The sequence below is a fragment of the Schistocerca piceifrons genome, chromosome 1 (genome assembly GCF_021461385.2).
Source record: "Schistocerca piceifrons isolate TAMUIC-IGC-003096 chromosome 1, iqSchPice1.1, whole genome shotgun sequence".
Classification (NCBI taxonomy): Eukaryota; Metazoa; Arthropoda; class Insecta; order Orthoptera; family Acrididae; genus Schistocerca; species Schistocerca piceifrons.
In genome coordinates, this window is record NC_060138.1 from 1,030,623,575 (window position 1) to 1,030,640,552 (window position 16,978).

General features: G+C 37.4%; 1 protein-coding gene across 2 annotated transcripts in view; it reads left to right on the forward strand.

Moving 5' to 3' along the window:
* Window positions 1–211: 211 nt before the first annotated feature.
* Window positions 212–16,978, forward strand: part of LOC124796197 (geranylgeranyl pyrophosphate synthase) — a 49,503-nt gene continuing 32,736 nt past the window's right edge. The window contains exons 1-4 of one of the 2 annotated variants that reach the window (XM_047260290.1): window positions 212–453; window positions 3,531–3,685; window positions 3,767–4,032; window positions 12,871–13,010. In XM_047260290.1, the coding sequence (XP_047116246.1) occupies window positions 388–453; window positions 3,531–3,685; window positions 3,767–4,032; window positions 12,871–13,010 (627 nt within the window). In that variant the 5' untranslated portion in view covers window positions 212–387. The remainder of the gene's footprint in view (window positions 454–3,530; window positions 3,686–3,766; window positions 4,033–12,870; window positions 13,011–16,978) is intronic. The other variant, XM_047260298.1, reaches the window with a different exon arrangement.

The window sequence follows — 16,978 nt, forward strand, 5'->3', positions numbered from 1 at the left end:
GCAGAGTCTGCATGTGTTACGTCACATGTGATTACATTACGCTCTGAACGAAAAGCGTTTTGTAAACATGCTGTCAGTAACAAGCTTCGGAACAAAACAGGACTGCCCTGCTCCGCATATGCTTTGGCTATGACGCGATTTCGTTACGGCCTCGTGTCTCGACTGCGCATGCGCTACAGGCACACGATAAACTATCTCGCAGTGAAATAGGGTGTGCAGTAGCGATTCAGGACAGTGTTCGCTACCAGAGCGTAGGTCTGTGATTCCTGTCAATGTCTTTGACGCTCAAGCTATATATGTATAATCTTTGATACCGGCGAATCTGTGATGTAAACAAGAAGTCGTCTGTCAAATATTGTATTGTTCGTTGCTTTTGCTGGAAGAAGAATGGACGGACACCAAAAAGAAAATGGAATGCCATACAGTAAAACTGGTGAAAGAGACCAAGATGAAGTGAGTTTGGCTGAATGCCTCTTTATTTATTTATGTTTATTTATCCAAATATCAGCTCACAATGATATAGGGTTTGTCAAGGTAATAACAGTGCCAATCAGTAGGCCAAAATATGACATACAGCACACATAACATGCGTTAACAGGATATGACAGTATGATAATCCTTGATGATGGTGACAACAAGTGTGTTGTCATTGTGTAGGTCTTATTGTATCGCGAGGTATTGTGTCATAACATCAGACGCATCTCTATGTAAAAGAAGTAAACAACCGCTTGTAACCGATCACATTATAGCCAAGTTTACAGATAAATTTGCAATGTGAATGTAAAGTGACTTGTTCCGCACTACGATTAATCATGTAAACGATTCATGGAACATGAAACTAACCAGCCAGTCTTGCGTGACGCGTTGAATGACTTTAGAATTTTTAAAATAGAGACTTTATTTTGTACACACAGTATTATACACAGCACCATGGCGTTAAATTCTCACAGTGTTAAATATGATCTCATCGTTCATAAATTACTCAACTGAGTAATGGCAATTTTGAGCCAGAGGTTTATATACCTTTCGCTTCAGTGAACCCATCTCCAAGCTTAGCATGTCTCTGTCCTTGAGTTTATTGTTGACGTTTATTCCCCATGTACTTGAGTGTATGTTGATAAAGAGTTTTAGGTGATGTGTAAGGAAGCATGAAAGTTTCTTTGTGTCTAGTGTTGTATGTATGTTTGAAATAGTTTTCTTCCATTACCTCAGCACTAGGGTGTGCTAAGATGATAATCTCAAATAAGTGCAATGCAGAGATAGGTAATTATTTTTAGGTTCTTGAAGAGTGGGAGACAGGATGTTCTCGTAGAGGCAGAACACATTTTTCTAATGATTCTTTTCTGAGGTAGTAGGATTCCTGAGTGTGACCTGAATTCCCTCCTTCCCCCCCCCCCCTCCCCACACACACACACACACACACACACACACACACACACACACACACACACACACACACACACACACACACACACACACACACACACACAAATTAAACCATTTCTAATTTGGATTCAAAGTAACTAAGGTAAAGCACGTTCCTGCTATTTATGTCTGTTGCACCAGACACCATGCCCGCTGTGAAAGCAAGGCTGAATAGAATGAGCGAGCTTCTCCCATAATTTGATTTTTATGTATGATATTGATGTCACTGATTTTTGATTGATTGGTTTTAAATTGAGTAAACAGAGGGTAACTTTTTAAAATGTGGATTAGGACTCGTGTTTTTGCCCTTGGAAGGTATGGAAAGTTTTGTTTGTATAGAAAATTCATTTGAACTGGTACATAGTAACGTTGTTTCAGTAATAAAAATATGAAGGTACTGGCATTTCTGTGTCTAACAGAGACTTTATGTAATTACTAGTGTTTTTATTGGGTCAAACAATTTTTAAAAAATAGACATTTATTTGGCAGCTGTTGTAACCCCACATTTTCATTTAACTGAAATATGTTGACTGAAGATGATGATTGCAGAATTTTGTTGATAAGATTCATTAAAATGAGGAAATGGCACTGATAAGAATCTGAGGATGAGGAAGTCCCATGTTTTATACTTTCTAACATTTATGGGAAGAACAGAATTTTTGGCAGTAAAGAGGTGTCAGATTCCACCTGTCACCTTTGACCTATGACATCTTCAATGTGGTGGACACCCCTGTTCCCAGTGTATACAAAGTGGCAACTGTACATTCACCAAATACACCTGTGAACAGAGATATTTAACTGTGCAAAACATTTCACTTCAGCCATAAAATGAAACTAATGGGGCAGAAAATAAACGGTCCTGGGTGGGGACAATCTAAATATAGAGTAATGATGTCACCATTCTAAAACAATACTGAAAAATAAACACAAAATCCTCGAGAATAAACTGAACAAAAAGAACACAAAAATCTGGAAGCAAATGTTTCATTTGACCAGTATAACTCAAAGGAAACCAATAATATCTGGTACCTCCCCCTGGCCCTTCTCCGCCCCCCCCCCCCCCCACACACACACAAATAAAATAACCATTACTGAAATCCATTAAAAACATTGCCGCCTATACTTGTAGCCAGTTTGAGGAGCAGAAACTTGGCTCTTGTCAATTTGCATGTTTCGCCAAGTGGCCAACCAACCAATGACTAGTTAACTTCGTTGTACCATCCATAGATAGGGGGGGGGGGGGGGGGGAACGGGGGAAAGATGGAGGGGGCAGCTTTCAAACCATTAACAATGCCACGAACTAATGATTTCAAAATAAAAAAATAAATCAGTCGCCAATAACTAATGATTCTGAAACAACATACTGCCAAGGAAACAAAAAATGAACACCCACAACATCAAGTAACACACAACACTAAGGTTAGTACCTCACTAACATCACTGACAATTTATAAATAAGCACCACACTCTTCGAGTGTGCAACCACTTACTCCAATACATCCTTTGCAAACACAATCCATTTCTAACGCACTGCGCCTCAGTGTCATCATGCAACACAACTTAGGTATGTCACTGTTCAAAGCAGATGGGTGAAATTGCACCCATCCATTGACCCAAATTTCTTATTAATTATTGTTTTGTGTGCATATTATGTACATTTTTGTGTTTTTTACAAAGCACACACACAAAATTTTACTAAGAAGTTTTATCTAGGCTTTTGTTGTGGGTACTTTTATTTTAAAACCATGACAGTCATTATGATAGGCCACATGTCATAAAAGAAATTGGCACCAGAAAGTTTTGTAAACGTTTGGAGTCGTCATGGTGCTTAGCAATAAAAGCTGTATCATAGTGCTTAGCAGTGAAAGCTGTATCAATCATAAGATATGTAACTGATTTATACCCACATGAAAATAGTAGATAAATTTATATCCCCATATTCAGAAAACTGTGAAACAAAATAATTGAAAGTGCGGCCTACTATTTTAAAGTTGAACTTACACCATTGAGAAGTAAGTGAAAGATAATTTATTGTATTTCATACCTTTGCTTCAAAGTTACTGAAACTGGTTAAATTGTTGTTTAATAAGGTATTTTCCTTTCAGAAATTATTGCAGCCCTTCAAGTACATCCTACAGGTTCCAGGGAAGCAAATAAGAGCAAAATTAGCTCATGCATTCAATTATTGGCTTAAAATACCAGCTGACAAATTGAATGCTGTTGGAGACATTGTTCAAATGTTACATAATTCAAGTCTTCTGTAAGTATACTTTAAAATACAAAATGCAAATGAGTCAGTGTAAAGTAGTATTCTGTAAAAACTTTTCTAATATTCTTTCAGTATTGATGACATTCAAGATAATTCTGTGCTAAGGCGAGGAATCCCTGTTGCTCATTCAATTTATGGGGTAGCTAGCACAATAAACGCAGCAAATTATGTTTTCTTCATTGCTCTGGAGAGAGTATTAGGGCTGGGTCACCCAGAGGCAACCACTGTTTACACTGAGCAACTTTTGGAGCTTCATCGTGGGCAAGGTATGGAACTTTATTGGAGAGATAATTTCACCTGCCCTTCAGAGGAAGAATACAAACAAATGACTATCAGAAGTAAGCAATATTTATATTTATTGTTTTTAGTATTAAACATAACTTGCATGAGTGTAGTTTGCTCAACACTTTCATTAAACTGTTGTAATTAGTTGAAGAATTCTGTTAGGTAGTGCACACCTCTTCAGGTCAGCTATGACAGTAGTACGTAGAGTAGCAAATGCAGATAATGGGAGGATGCTGACTTTTATCGGGCATAATATTTTTTATGCTATACCTCTTTATAATACACAATCTTCTAGCCAGAGATTTGTTGGAACACCACAGTGCTTTACTATGCATGGTCCTACTAGAGATAGAAAGCTGTTGCCTTCCTCCAACCTTTGAACTGTCTTACCCACCCTGTTATTGACTTTACTCATTACTTTCTGTACCAACAACCGTTGCCAAAGGTGAAATAAGTGATAAGTCAGACAAAAATCCTGGTATCGTCAAAACATTTTATGTTGAACAACTATACAGTGGTGGTCCAAGTTCTTTTTATTGTAGCTTCATTTGTGGCAGTGGCTAACTGTATAGTGTTCTGGACTTCTGTCTGAATGCTAATTATTTTCAGAAGAACAGGTTCCTTTTTTCAACTTTTTTATTGAACTAAAACTTTCATATAGGTCTGATATGTATCATGCGTTGATTGTTCTCAACAACTAGAGCAATAACAAGTCATTCTATTATACTTCCCTATTAACACACAGACTCACTCACTCACACACACTCTCTCTCTCTCTCTCTCTCTCTCTCTCTCTCTCTCTCTCTCTCTCTCTTGATGTTCACACTTTCAAACTGTGGAAGAATTTTCTAAAACAGTTCTCTGCTGTACTACTACTATATGGCACTTGAGGAATAATACCCTGGAAATTCAATCTTTGATTCATAATCAGTTCTCATCTCCTTGATTTGTGAACATGTTTATGTATGCGTGGTTCAAGAGCAGATACATCACAGAAAAACCTGATAATTATGTCTTTAAAATTGTGATACATATTGTAAACTGTGGAATAATATTCCAATAATCAGGTGTGTGTGGTGCACAGTGTGTTTGTGTATGCAGCACATCTTTGCAATAGATAATACAATGTCCACTCATTATTGCACCAACTATCAAAAATAATGCAACACAACCAAAATATCATAAAATAACAAAATAGATGTCAAACAGCCAAAGAAATTAAACAAAACAAACAACAAACCTTTAAAACAAAGACCACGAAAAAACAAAACGGTAATAGCCTCTCGCTACCTTCACTTTGGTTATACCCGGACTCAACAGAGAGTGAGACCTTATTTTTCAATTAAATTTTTCAGGAGCCCATCTTTTATGGTTGCACTGTGAAATTGCAACCAACACTATATTTCCATGTGTGGCAAGTGCCATACGGTGGTGTACAGAGTGCACATGTCCTTCCAACTTATATCTGACTACTGCATCTTCGGGGTGTAACTTTATCATATATGGTTGAATTTGTTGTCGGATATACTGTTAGGTTTACTACACATGAACTTTTTACCATTTCAAAAACTTTGAGGTGAGAGGAGGATTTCGAAATATTTCAAAATGTTTAAAAATGTGATTGCACAGTTGTAAAGTACAGTAGCAACTTGTTATATCTCCTACTCTTTCAACTGTATGCTCAAACAGTTAACAACTGCAGTTTCTTTGGGAGGGTTTTCACCATTTCAATGGCCATATTGGCACATATAAAAAAATGTGTGCCTCATATTTTGACCTAGACTGTAACATATTTGCAGTGTATCGGAATCAGAGATGGCACTTGGATGGTGTTACTTGCGAGTCAAATGCTTTTCAGAAATCAAGAAATACTGCATTACCTATTTGCTCTGATCCGAAGCTTTCAGTATGTCATGTGAGATAAGTGTGAGTTGGTTTTCACATGATTGATGTTTTCGGAAGCCATACGGGTTGCCATTGAGGAAGTCATTCTGTTCAAGATATCTCATTATGTTTAAGTTCAGAATATTTGCTAATATTCTACAACAAATTGATGTCAAGGATATTGGATGGTAGTTATATGAATCATATTTGCTACCCATCTGGTAGAGGTGTGTGACATGTGCCTTTTTCCAAGAACAGGGCCATTTTTTTGTTCAAGGGATCTATGGTAGACTATAGTTAGAATAGGGGCTACCTCAGCCACACATTCATTATAGAATTCGACAGTGATTCCATCAGGGCCTGGAGCTTTGTTCAGTTTTAATGATTTTAGCTGTTCATCAATACCACTGACACTAACACTTATTTCATTCATCTTTTCAGTGGTAGGAGGATTAAATTGGGACAGTTCTTCTGGGTTTTCCTCTGTAAAGGAACATTTGAAAATACAGTTAAGCAGTTCAGCTTTTGCTTTGCTACCTTCAGTTTCAGCTCCTGTCTCATTCGCTAGGGACTGGACGCTAACTTTGGTGCCACTAACAGCCTTCACATATGAGCAGAATTTCTTTGGATTTTGTGAAATGTCATTTGACAGTTTTCTGCTGTGGTGGTCACTGTAGGCAGCACACATTGCTTTCTTGACAGCCAAGTGCATTTCATTCAGCATCTCTACCTATAGCTCTATGCTTCATTTTACACCTTATGCAGTAACCTCGGTTTCTTTAGAAATTTCTTTACAGAGGTTGTGTATCATGGAGGTTCCCTCCCATTATGAACTTTTCTACTGGGTACATATTTATCCAGAGTGTGGTCAACTATTCTTTTAAACTTGAGCCAGAGTTCCTCTATATGCTCCTGATCTGTGCTAAAAGTTTCAAGTTCCTTACTGAGATATAACATTACTAATTTTTTGTGTAGTTTACTGAACATACATATCTTTCTGCTTGTTGTGTACCAAGGCCCCTAACATTGTCATTGTAGGGCAACAATTTATCAGGTAGGGCCAGAAACACTGTGAGATGCTGATGAAGCTGTTATATGAAGAGAAATTTTCTCATTAGATGTTTGTAAGGTAATTCAGAAAGACATGGAAAAAATTTCTGCTTAGTGTAATTAATGGTGGCTCTCTTTAAATGTTAATAAGTGCAGTACAGTGTGAACCTAAACTCTATCAATAACAGTTCAGAGATTTTCTGGGGATATTTTCCGAATATTTTGGTGTGAGGGACTCTTTGATCTCACATGGCTTGTTATAGAGTAATTGGAATTAATTTGATTTCTTACCACCGTTTGTCTTTGCATCTCTTCTGCATTGAAACTACTGTGTCTGCACAGAAGTTCAAATATTAGTGGTATGTGCTCTGTATGTTCTTTGGAAATAGTCTTGTTCTCTTCACTCATGATACTTACTGTTGATAACAGTAATACCCACTTTACTTTTTACTCTTCGCTTTAAAGCTTGTAATTAGTACTGCTCACTTCTCATCTTGGTGTTTTTCCCATGGAATGCTAGTTTTAATTAAGTCATACAGACCTATATGAATAGGTTTATTTATGCAGATAGGCTGCTCCACACCTTATTTATAGGTTCTCTAAAGGCAATAGAAGGATAGCAGAACAGCACTATACTGAGCTGTTCCTGTGGTAATGGCAACAACATCACACTACTTTTGTATCTGAACTTATTCTGTTTTGTGTTTTACATTTTGATATTTGCATACTACAAGGTTTTTCACTATTGCGTGGGTACTTTCACAATAAGAAAGGTAATTGGAGCAAAAAACCTAATAAATCAAAATTATGTTGTTATTCTGCTATGAGCCTCTGGCAACCATGGGATCGTTCTACCAAAATGCTCATATTATATTCCTGAACAGTTTCCAAAATTTAGTGACTGCGTTCAGGTTCACCTTGCATTGTGCCTGTAACAAAGAGAAAGGACCTAGTAGTATTTGATTACAGGTTTAGTGGCAAACATTTGAAGGATGTCCAACTCTTTAAATATATAAGAGAAGGCTGGCCAACCATTTAAATTTGTAAGAGTAATATTAACAAGGGCATGCATCACACCTATTCGTCATCAACGATTTTGTCCAAATTTACAGTAATTGCACGGCTTGGCCAGAAGTGAAGTGACAGAAGTGGAAGCTCTAGATGGTCAAGCATTTAGAAAAAAAAATGCGTTTGTGGTGCGAGTTGGGCAAGGCAAAACCCATTTACCCTATTGGTCAAAAGTTTTTGATCATCTATCACAACTGTGGCTTTGTGGTTAAAACCATTTCGAATATTCTATCATATTCCAATTATGATGATAAAATACTTTAAGTAAAAACATGTAAAGACTGTGCACCTCAGTTTTGTATTTGACTGGTTGTGTCTGTGTATCTGATCAGGTTCATACAATATTGCTTGCTAATTGGGCTGAAATTGAAAAACATGCTGTAATTGGAGCTCTGCACCCGCAAGGTTATTCTACTAGGATCACAGCAACAAAAGTTGGCATAGCCCAATCTAGTGTCCATGGTTTGCAGCTCTTCAAAGAAATGGCTGCCAATGCAAGTGTTTCACAGCTTGGAAGACCACTGCTAACATCATACAGGGGAAATCAATTCATATGTGTGCAGAGTAAATGTCAGAGGACTCAGACTACTCTCGAAATTCATGAGGATGTAAATAGTATACAAGCAGCTCCAATTTCTGCATTTTTGTGAACAAGATTTATAGTGGTACATATGGAGTTAAAAGGAAACTATATTATGCAAACAAAGTAGGGTGAAAAGATGTTATTGGGCACAGAAACTTAAAAATTAGAGTGTGCAACAATGGTCCAAGATGTTCTTCATTGGCGAATCTGCATTTGAAATATTTGGAAGCCATTGTTGGTTGTTTGTCCACTGCCTTCATGGAGAATGTATGAAGAGTCAGTGTGGGACACCTATGGTGAAGCATGATGGAAGGTTGATCATGCTGTGGGGATGTTTTGCAGGTAATAAAGTTGGTGATCTAATGAGAATAAATGGAACATTAAAGAAGAAAGGTTATCAGAGGATACTGATCAACAATGCAGTTACATCTGGCAAGAGACTTATTGGTCACAGGTTTGTTCTATAGCAGGACATCGATCCCTAACTTGCTTTTAAATGTGCATATGGTCTGTCAGCAGAAAAGAAGGAGGTGGGGAACTGAAAAATATGATTTGGCCAAATAATTCACTTGACTTAAATCCCATTGAACTCATGTTGGATGAACTTGACAAGATCTGTGGAATAGTTTACAGACATTGTGGACTGCAAAAACAATACAAAATCTTATCTCTAGAATGCCAAGAGTTTGTGCAGCTGTTCTGAGGACAAAGGGTGGACCTTCCGAGGATTCCTGATGTTATTCTAAACAGTGGATCCATTTTCAAAACTTCATACTTATTCAAGTACAAAGCCAAAATGAACAAGCTCTATACCAATGAAAAGAGAAAGTTTCAAAGTCTTTTTGTAATGTTTTATATCAGTTTAAGAAATTTAATTCTCTGTAATTAATTAGTTTTTAATAGTTATTTAATAATTATAAATGTGATACATTATAAATGTTCAGTGTGGCCACCACCACCACTGGATGCACAGCAAACATCTATGCAGTAGCCAAACTCGTCCCACACACACGAAAACGTATCTGTGTTACTGAGTGCACGGCAGCAGTGATCCGGTCCCGCAGATCATTCACAGTGATTGATAGAGGCTTCCTTCACATAACTGGCTGCTTCTGAAACTATCACCACCCGCCTGCCACTGCCTGCCAAAAACTTTGAAACTTCGTCTTTTCATTGATATAAAGCTTTGTCATTTTAGATTTTTACTTGAATACATACAAATTTTTGAAAATGGGTCCATCATTTAGAATAACCCTGTATTTGTTGCAGTCTACTGGGGGTAGGAGGGTGATTTTTTAAGCCTATCTCTCCAAGATAAAAACATTTATTGAGGTTTTTGATCAAATTCTTTACCTAATAGTAAAAATATGTATCTCAAGATTGTACTAGCATAGTGCATTTGGGGCAATCACTTTAAAACTGAATGATGGCAATCCCAGATTTTCATTTCCCTTTCCTTTTCATGCATTTTTGTGAAAATATTAATATCATAATACAATATATTGAGAATTACTTTCGTTTATTTGCAGTGTAAGTAGCGTAAAAGCAAAAATAAGAAAATATTTCTCCAAAGGGAATCAATCCCATGATGCTTAGGGTACCACTCAGTACTCTTTTGGCTGTGCCAACCATTGCCTGGAGCCTTACACTACCATAAATGACTTATGCCTTGCCCAGCACTCACTAGGCCATCTGGGGCTCCCCCTTTTTTCACTTTCATTTCTGTCAAAGCCCTTCATATACCATAAATTTGGCAAAATCAGTTATGCTAAATGGAGATGGTCCCCTAGTAAGAAGTGACATGAAATGGGATGAACATGTAATCATGTAACAGAAAACTTAGATCTATTGGAAGGGCCCTAGGAAGGTGACGTGCATCTACAGTATTTCTCCAACATTTGGAGTCCTTATAAAGTAGGCAAGACAGCAGTGCAGGGGCATATGGAGGGTAATTTTTTTCTTCATACTGTATACATATGTTGTAGGACAGAAGATCACTAATACAGGTGTGAACTACGCTCCACAGTGCAATGTACAGTGGCATGCGGAGTATATAAGTAGCTATAGATTTATAAAAATTTCTAAATAATTCAGTGTTTTTCGAAAAGATTTAGACAGTACAGATGAAGAACAATATGGAAACCCTTAATGTGAGGAGTCAAGTTAATGGCACATGTACATAAGTCACACAAGACAGCAATTTGGCTGCAGAGAGAACATTAGAATAACAAAAAGTTGAATATTTAGAGTTTTGAGGGACTTACCGTAGCAAGTAGTCAATGAGAAAAGATTAATACCAGATGGAAGGAAGTGAACGAAGCCATCAAACCAGTGTGAACGGTGATGTTGCATTATATTTTGTTTTCAAGGAAAGTAGTTCACTGCTGTTCTTTAGTTGAGAGTGAGGATGACTTGTGATTTTAAACTAAACTGCTTGGAAGACACCTTATCAGTACATGGTCTAATAGTTTTCCATGATTTGGTGCAATACCACACTGAAGATCTTTTGAATCTGAAGAGATCTCACAAATATTGCTTTCATCCTTCAAATTAAGTGTAATTCATGCAATTTCACTTAAATGAAACCAACATGTTACATTGTTCTTTCATTCAGTGCATTAAAAAAAGGAAGCAAAGCTCTGCAGACTAATCTTAACTGGCCATTCAGCATGGACCAGCTGCCATGTCAGCCTCCACCAATGGCACCATTTCAATGTGATGTGGAGTGGTACAGGGTCAACTCACTGCTGTCCCAGCTATTGCCAATTTCCAAGCCCTTTGAGCCAGCCTCAATTTTTTTCTGCCCAAGTAACTCCTCAGTTGCCATCACAAGACTGAGTGCACCTTGTTCCAGTCCTCCTGCTGAGAAAAAATCCCTAGCAGTTGTGGGAATCATACTCAGATCCTTTTCATAACAGTCACACTGACCACTTAACTACAGAGGTGGGCATTCAGTGCATTGGGCACCCCTTGAGTTGTCATTGTGGAAATATTTTTGCTACAGAAAAGTTCCAGAGCTCATGTTACAGATGAAAGTCAGCTGTAGCAGTAGATAACAGCGTTTCAATCTTTGTTGTAATTTTATATCGACCAAAAAAAGAACTGACAAATTTCTCTTTATGTGTCAGAGATGTAATCTGATTTGTTCTGGCCTGGTTAATTAGACAAAACTGAAATATGGGCTGTCACTTTTTTGCAGGCACTACATCTATTTCGGGTTTAGACAAAACTTCATTCCCTGGACATGTATTTCCTAATTCTTTTTTGTTTAAATAATATGACCATCTGAAAAATTATCATGTTAAGTGTGAGTTCACTTATTATTAGAATAAGTTTGTGGCAGTCAACATGACTTTCACATAGAGTAATCCTTTGCTAGTGTGATAAGTGGAAAGTTATAATTGTCTGAGTTGCTGGGTATGCTGCTTCTCAGATCAGAAGAGAGGAGAGAGGTTATTCCTTCAGCAGGACCATTGCTAGTGAAGTACTTAACTTTACATATTAATGTTTGGATTTGTAGCTGCTGTGCTTTCTGGTGTAGATCCACATTTTCCATTTATAGCATCTACTGTACTAGATAAGGTTTTGTGGAGATTTAGTAGATTTCTGAAGATGTTTTCTTCACATTCAATGCAATATGGTGAAGAGCTGTGTAGCTGTTTTCAGGTTGATTAATGTGTCACTGTCTTTTTATATCTTATCCCAGAAGTAGTGAGGTGGGTGGTGGGTCGAGACCATGGTTCAGAGTCCACTATTTGCATTCATTTTGTTCCATTTCATTAAGCCCTATACTTATTGTATTCATAGAATATTTGTCATATTGAAAATTAACAGGACCCATCTCCAAGCTATAGCATTGTGCGTTCTTCCATCCGTCCTGTTCACTGAAAATTGAATGACACTTGTGTAGTGAATTATTGTCTACTACTTTATGACTGGAGAAAAGCAGCAGTCATGCCTAGTTGACTAAAGTGATGCCCAACTGAATCTTTGTTGTTATATATAAGATTTGTCCCGTAACTGCTTTGTGGACTAGCTTGAAGCAACATCAGAGTAAAATGTATGAATAAAAATGCATGAATTGTAAAATGAGCATTACCTTTAGGTAGGAAAAAACATAAATTCTCTCTGAATCTAAGTCTGTTTCATGTGTACATAGTGTTTATAAATTGTGCTCTACAAAGAAACAAAATTAAGTTTGTTCTGTAATACTTTGTGTTACTATTTATACATTTTAAAAGTTGGCCTTCATTAGAGTAATATTTTCAGGATGAAGCTAAATAAATTTTTTATTTTTATTTTACAGAAACTGGTGGATTATTTATGCTTGCAATTAGGTTGATGCAGCTCTTTAGTGAAAACAAAGCTGACTTCACAAAGCTGGCTGCTGTATTAGGATTATACTTCCAAATAAGGGATGATTACTGCAATCTGTGCTTACAAGAGGTAAGAGGAATTTATGTGTTTGGATTGTAATAGAACTGTCACATAACTACAGTAAAGAAAAATATGACTTTTGTTGATGTTCATTGCCTAAATTATGTAACCATTTTCTCCTCTTTATAATGACACACACTTATCAGAAATGTGTATCACAGCAACATACATTTTCATAGTTACGTAACAAATTCCATTCTCTCTTGTTGTCTGTATGTCATGATCAAAAAACATTTGTTAGTGTTTATTTATTTGTTTATCTATTTTTTAATCTCATGAAATGGTGTGTAAGCAAAGAAGTTGTCTTTTGTTTCCCTGATAGAGAAATAAAACTTGACGTTTGAAGGAAAATTCAAATTATCAACAATTGTAAATGTACAAGGATTGTGAAATCTCATTTTTAGAGCACTGAGCTTCTTTATTCATATTTTCAGGCTCATATGTTTAAGGCTGTCTCGTAGTAGGAAGCTAACAGATATAGTGCCTAAATAGGCTGTTCCAGCTCACATGCCCACCAGCAGACACAGGCACAGGTGGGCAAGGGTGGGTAAACAGCTAATGTGCGGGACATCTTGCAGCTGGACCATAGCGTATACAGTTGTGTACAGTCAAGGATGGCCACACTGCTTGCGCAAAATGTGTTCAGTACAACCATCTGGCAGCTAGCCTACACTACCTGTCTCTTCCTGCAAGCACATTGAGGGGCAACCATGGGGGCCCTTGCCCCATGGAGCAATGTTGGAACAGCCTAGCCAGCCTACAACATGTTTCTAATCGTGAATAACTCAGTAACAGTTAAAAGTACTGTTATTGCATCCAGCACCATCATTGAACATCAGTGATCTAATACATGGTCTAATAGACAGGCAAGCAAACAAGAATGGACTTGCAGCTAAGCGTGTTGGTGATGTTATTTCTCAAAGTTAAAAAAATAAAAATGCACTACTGAGCGAGGTGCCTTAGTTGTTAGCACACTGGACTCGCATTTTGGAGCACAACTGTTCAAACCCATATCTGGCCATACTGATTTAGGTTTTCCATGATTTCCCAAAATCAGTTTAGCCGAATGCTAGGGTGGTTCCTTTGAAAGGACACAACCAACTTCCTTCCCCATCCTTCTCGAAACTGAAGGGACTGATGATCTCATTGTTTGGTCCTCTTCCCCCAAACCAACCAACCAACCAAACATAATAATAATAATAAATACCTATCAAGACCAAAACTAGCTTAGTAAGGCAATACATAATAAGTTTCTATTCAGAAAAGGCAGCTTGCAGTACAAAGAGAGGAGGGTAGTAAATGCCATCTTTTCAGAATCACTGTCACTTACTCAGAAATTAGGTAAGGTGAGGGAGAATAGAATTCTCAGTGAGGCCAGAGTAAGGGAGTTGACTTTACAGTAGCTAATGAGGAGACCTGGGTAACAACAGACATTTGAAAGGGGAAGTTCTGTACACATGTGATTGTTCAACATTAAATATGGTAATCTTATTTTCCTAAGGAAACTCCAGTACAGTTGAACTGACTGAACACTGTTCACATTCCCTATATAATTTTGAAGTTGTGGCTGACATTAATAGCCTTTCCAAATTAATGTTTTCTCTCTGAAATAACCAACGTGCTTGTTTCCAACAAGTCAAGACCCAAAACTGTTGGGAAGCTTTTTGCTCATACCACACTGCTTCCAAATCACCATATAACTGGCTAGGGAATAATTGACTACTAAGGAAAATAACCTCTTGAAATAATAAACATCTCCTATAATTCAAATTTTGATCTGTTGAGAACTAATATTTCCACATTTCATCCACAAATCTATTTTATTGCTGTAATTGCAGTAGGAATTGCCTCTAAAGGACTGTTCACACTGCATCCTGGGCCAAGACATGCTGGAGTGGGCCATGATGCACTGGGCCAAGACATGTTGGACTGGGCTGTGGTGCACTGGGCTGTCAAACCTGTTGTTTTGCATTGCAGTGTTCACACTGACGACCAGGCCATGAGCGTATGTCAAGAGCTGTGCCATGCCCAATGACATTCACAATATTTAATATTTCCAGTGCAGGCCAGTGAAGCTATGCTTCAGCTTCTGCAGTGAACATGTCAGATGTCTCATGTCTGTTTTCATCAGAAATGTTGCTGAACAAGTTAATCTTTTTAAAGTTGTTCCTTCTCATTTCACAGTCAGTGAGGTAAAATTACAACTGTTGTAATGATACACGAAAAGTTAATTAGCCCATCTACATTTACTGAGTCCGTCTACTTTCATACATCTATAACAATAGGAAACTAAAGAACCATATTTTCTTACTCACTGTTATTAATCATTAAAATGATGAAATTTAAATGTAAAAACCTTAATAACAGGTACAGAGAACAACTTAAAACTTACCAAACTGAGGTCAGGTGGTGCAGGGACAAGCCCATCGAAATGCAGTTTCACCACATGAATTTCGTAATATATCTTAATTCTAAGAGCTATCCACAGTTCCTTGTCAGTGGAAACAGAAACAGTGACCCAAATGGCATTATCTCTAGAATTTTCACCTATCAGTCTGCGCGCCTCGCAGTATGAAGCAAATCATTCTGAGAAGTTGTTACTGGCACCAGTCGAATCATGAATAAGAAAGGAAAAAAATAGTGGGACTCAATAAACTCTCTTCCTCTTCAGAGGAAACCATTTGTTAAAATAGAAGTGCTTGACTATAATGAATTGAAGGCAGTTGGTTCTGTACAAAGTTCTACTTGCAAACAATGATTGTTGTACACTAATTTGTCTTGCAGTGTTGTTATTTCGAACTTTTCTTTTGCTGTTATACTCCTGTGAAAATTTGCATTCTGTTTCGAAATGTAATGAAAGGAACTCACCTATATGTATGTATCTTTCTATGGGCGAGTCCATAACTTTATGAGTCACAGCACTGTGAAATCAGTACCAGTAAAAGAATAGTCATTGATCTGTGCAGTAGCACAGACTGACTGATGGTGAATAACTGAAGGCTGCACTTTATTGTGTATGACCTTGCACATCAGCTGTCGAAGAGTGGGTGCCCTTGCTGGTGCAGGTCAGCCTGTTGGTGGGGGGAGAGGAAGGAACAATAACATGCACACTTGCATCAGTTGATCAGTCAATAGTAAATTGTTTACCTGCTCTGCAGTGTTTGAGAGTATGCTGAACCCGGCCATTATTGTTTCTAATGACCTCAAGGTTGACAGGCATTAAACCATAATTTTCCTTCCTTGATTCTGTTAAAATAGAAAAATCTAAATGGAATCTCCTTAGAGAGAGAGACAAGATTTTAATAATTTCGCAAGATAAGATCAAGCAGTTCAGAGAGAAGGCCATTGAAATACAGTTCCACTTGCCCATGGTTCATAATATGAATTTCCTAGTAGAAATATTATTCATAAGAATATACATATTTTTAGATTGAGGGAGACCTCTCACCAAAGAGGAGAAGCGTTGAGTCTTTGATAGGCAAACACAAAAAGAAAGAAAACTTGCTATCTTTTGGAGTAATCGTTTTTCAAGCTCAAAAGCTAGCAAGTTTTCTTTCTTGTGTTTTTCCTTGTCAACAACTCAATGCTTGTGCTTGTACTTTCCTTTAATCCAAAAGTGCATACACTCTACCAGAACTTTCCTACATTTGTTATCCCTAAGATCTTTCCACTGTTCTCTAAAAGTGGAGATAGGGTCTGCCTAAACCACAAAATTATTTCACCAGCTGTGACGTAGTCACACATACGAACAGTCATCTAATACTGTGAAATGTTGTTTTTTTTTCTTTATTTTTTTATTATTCCTGTCTTTGACGACAATATCAGTACTTTTGACGATGACCGGTTTCAGTCCGTAATGACCATCCTCAGAGCTTTTCTACACCATGTCCTAAAGTGATAAGGCCATAATGGCATTGTTAAAATATATAAATATAGTTAGCACAGCATTGTCACATAGATCTAAGCTAAGGTGTAGA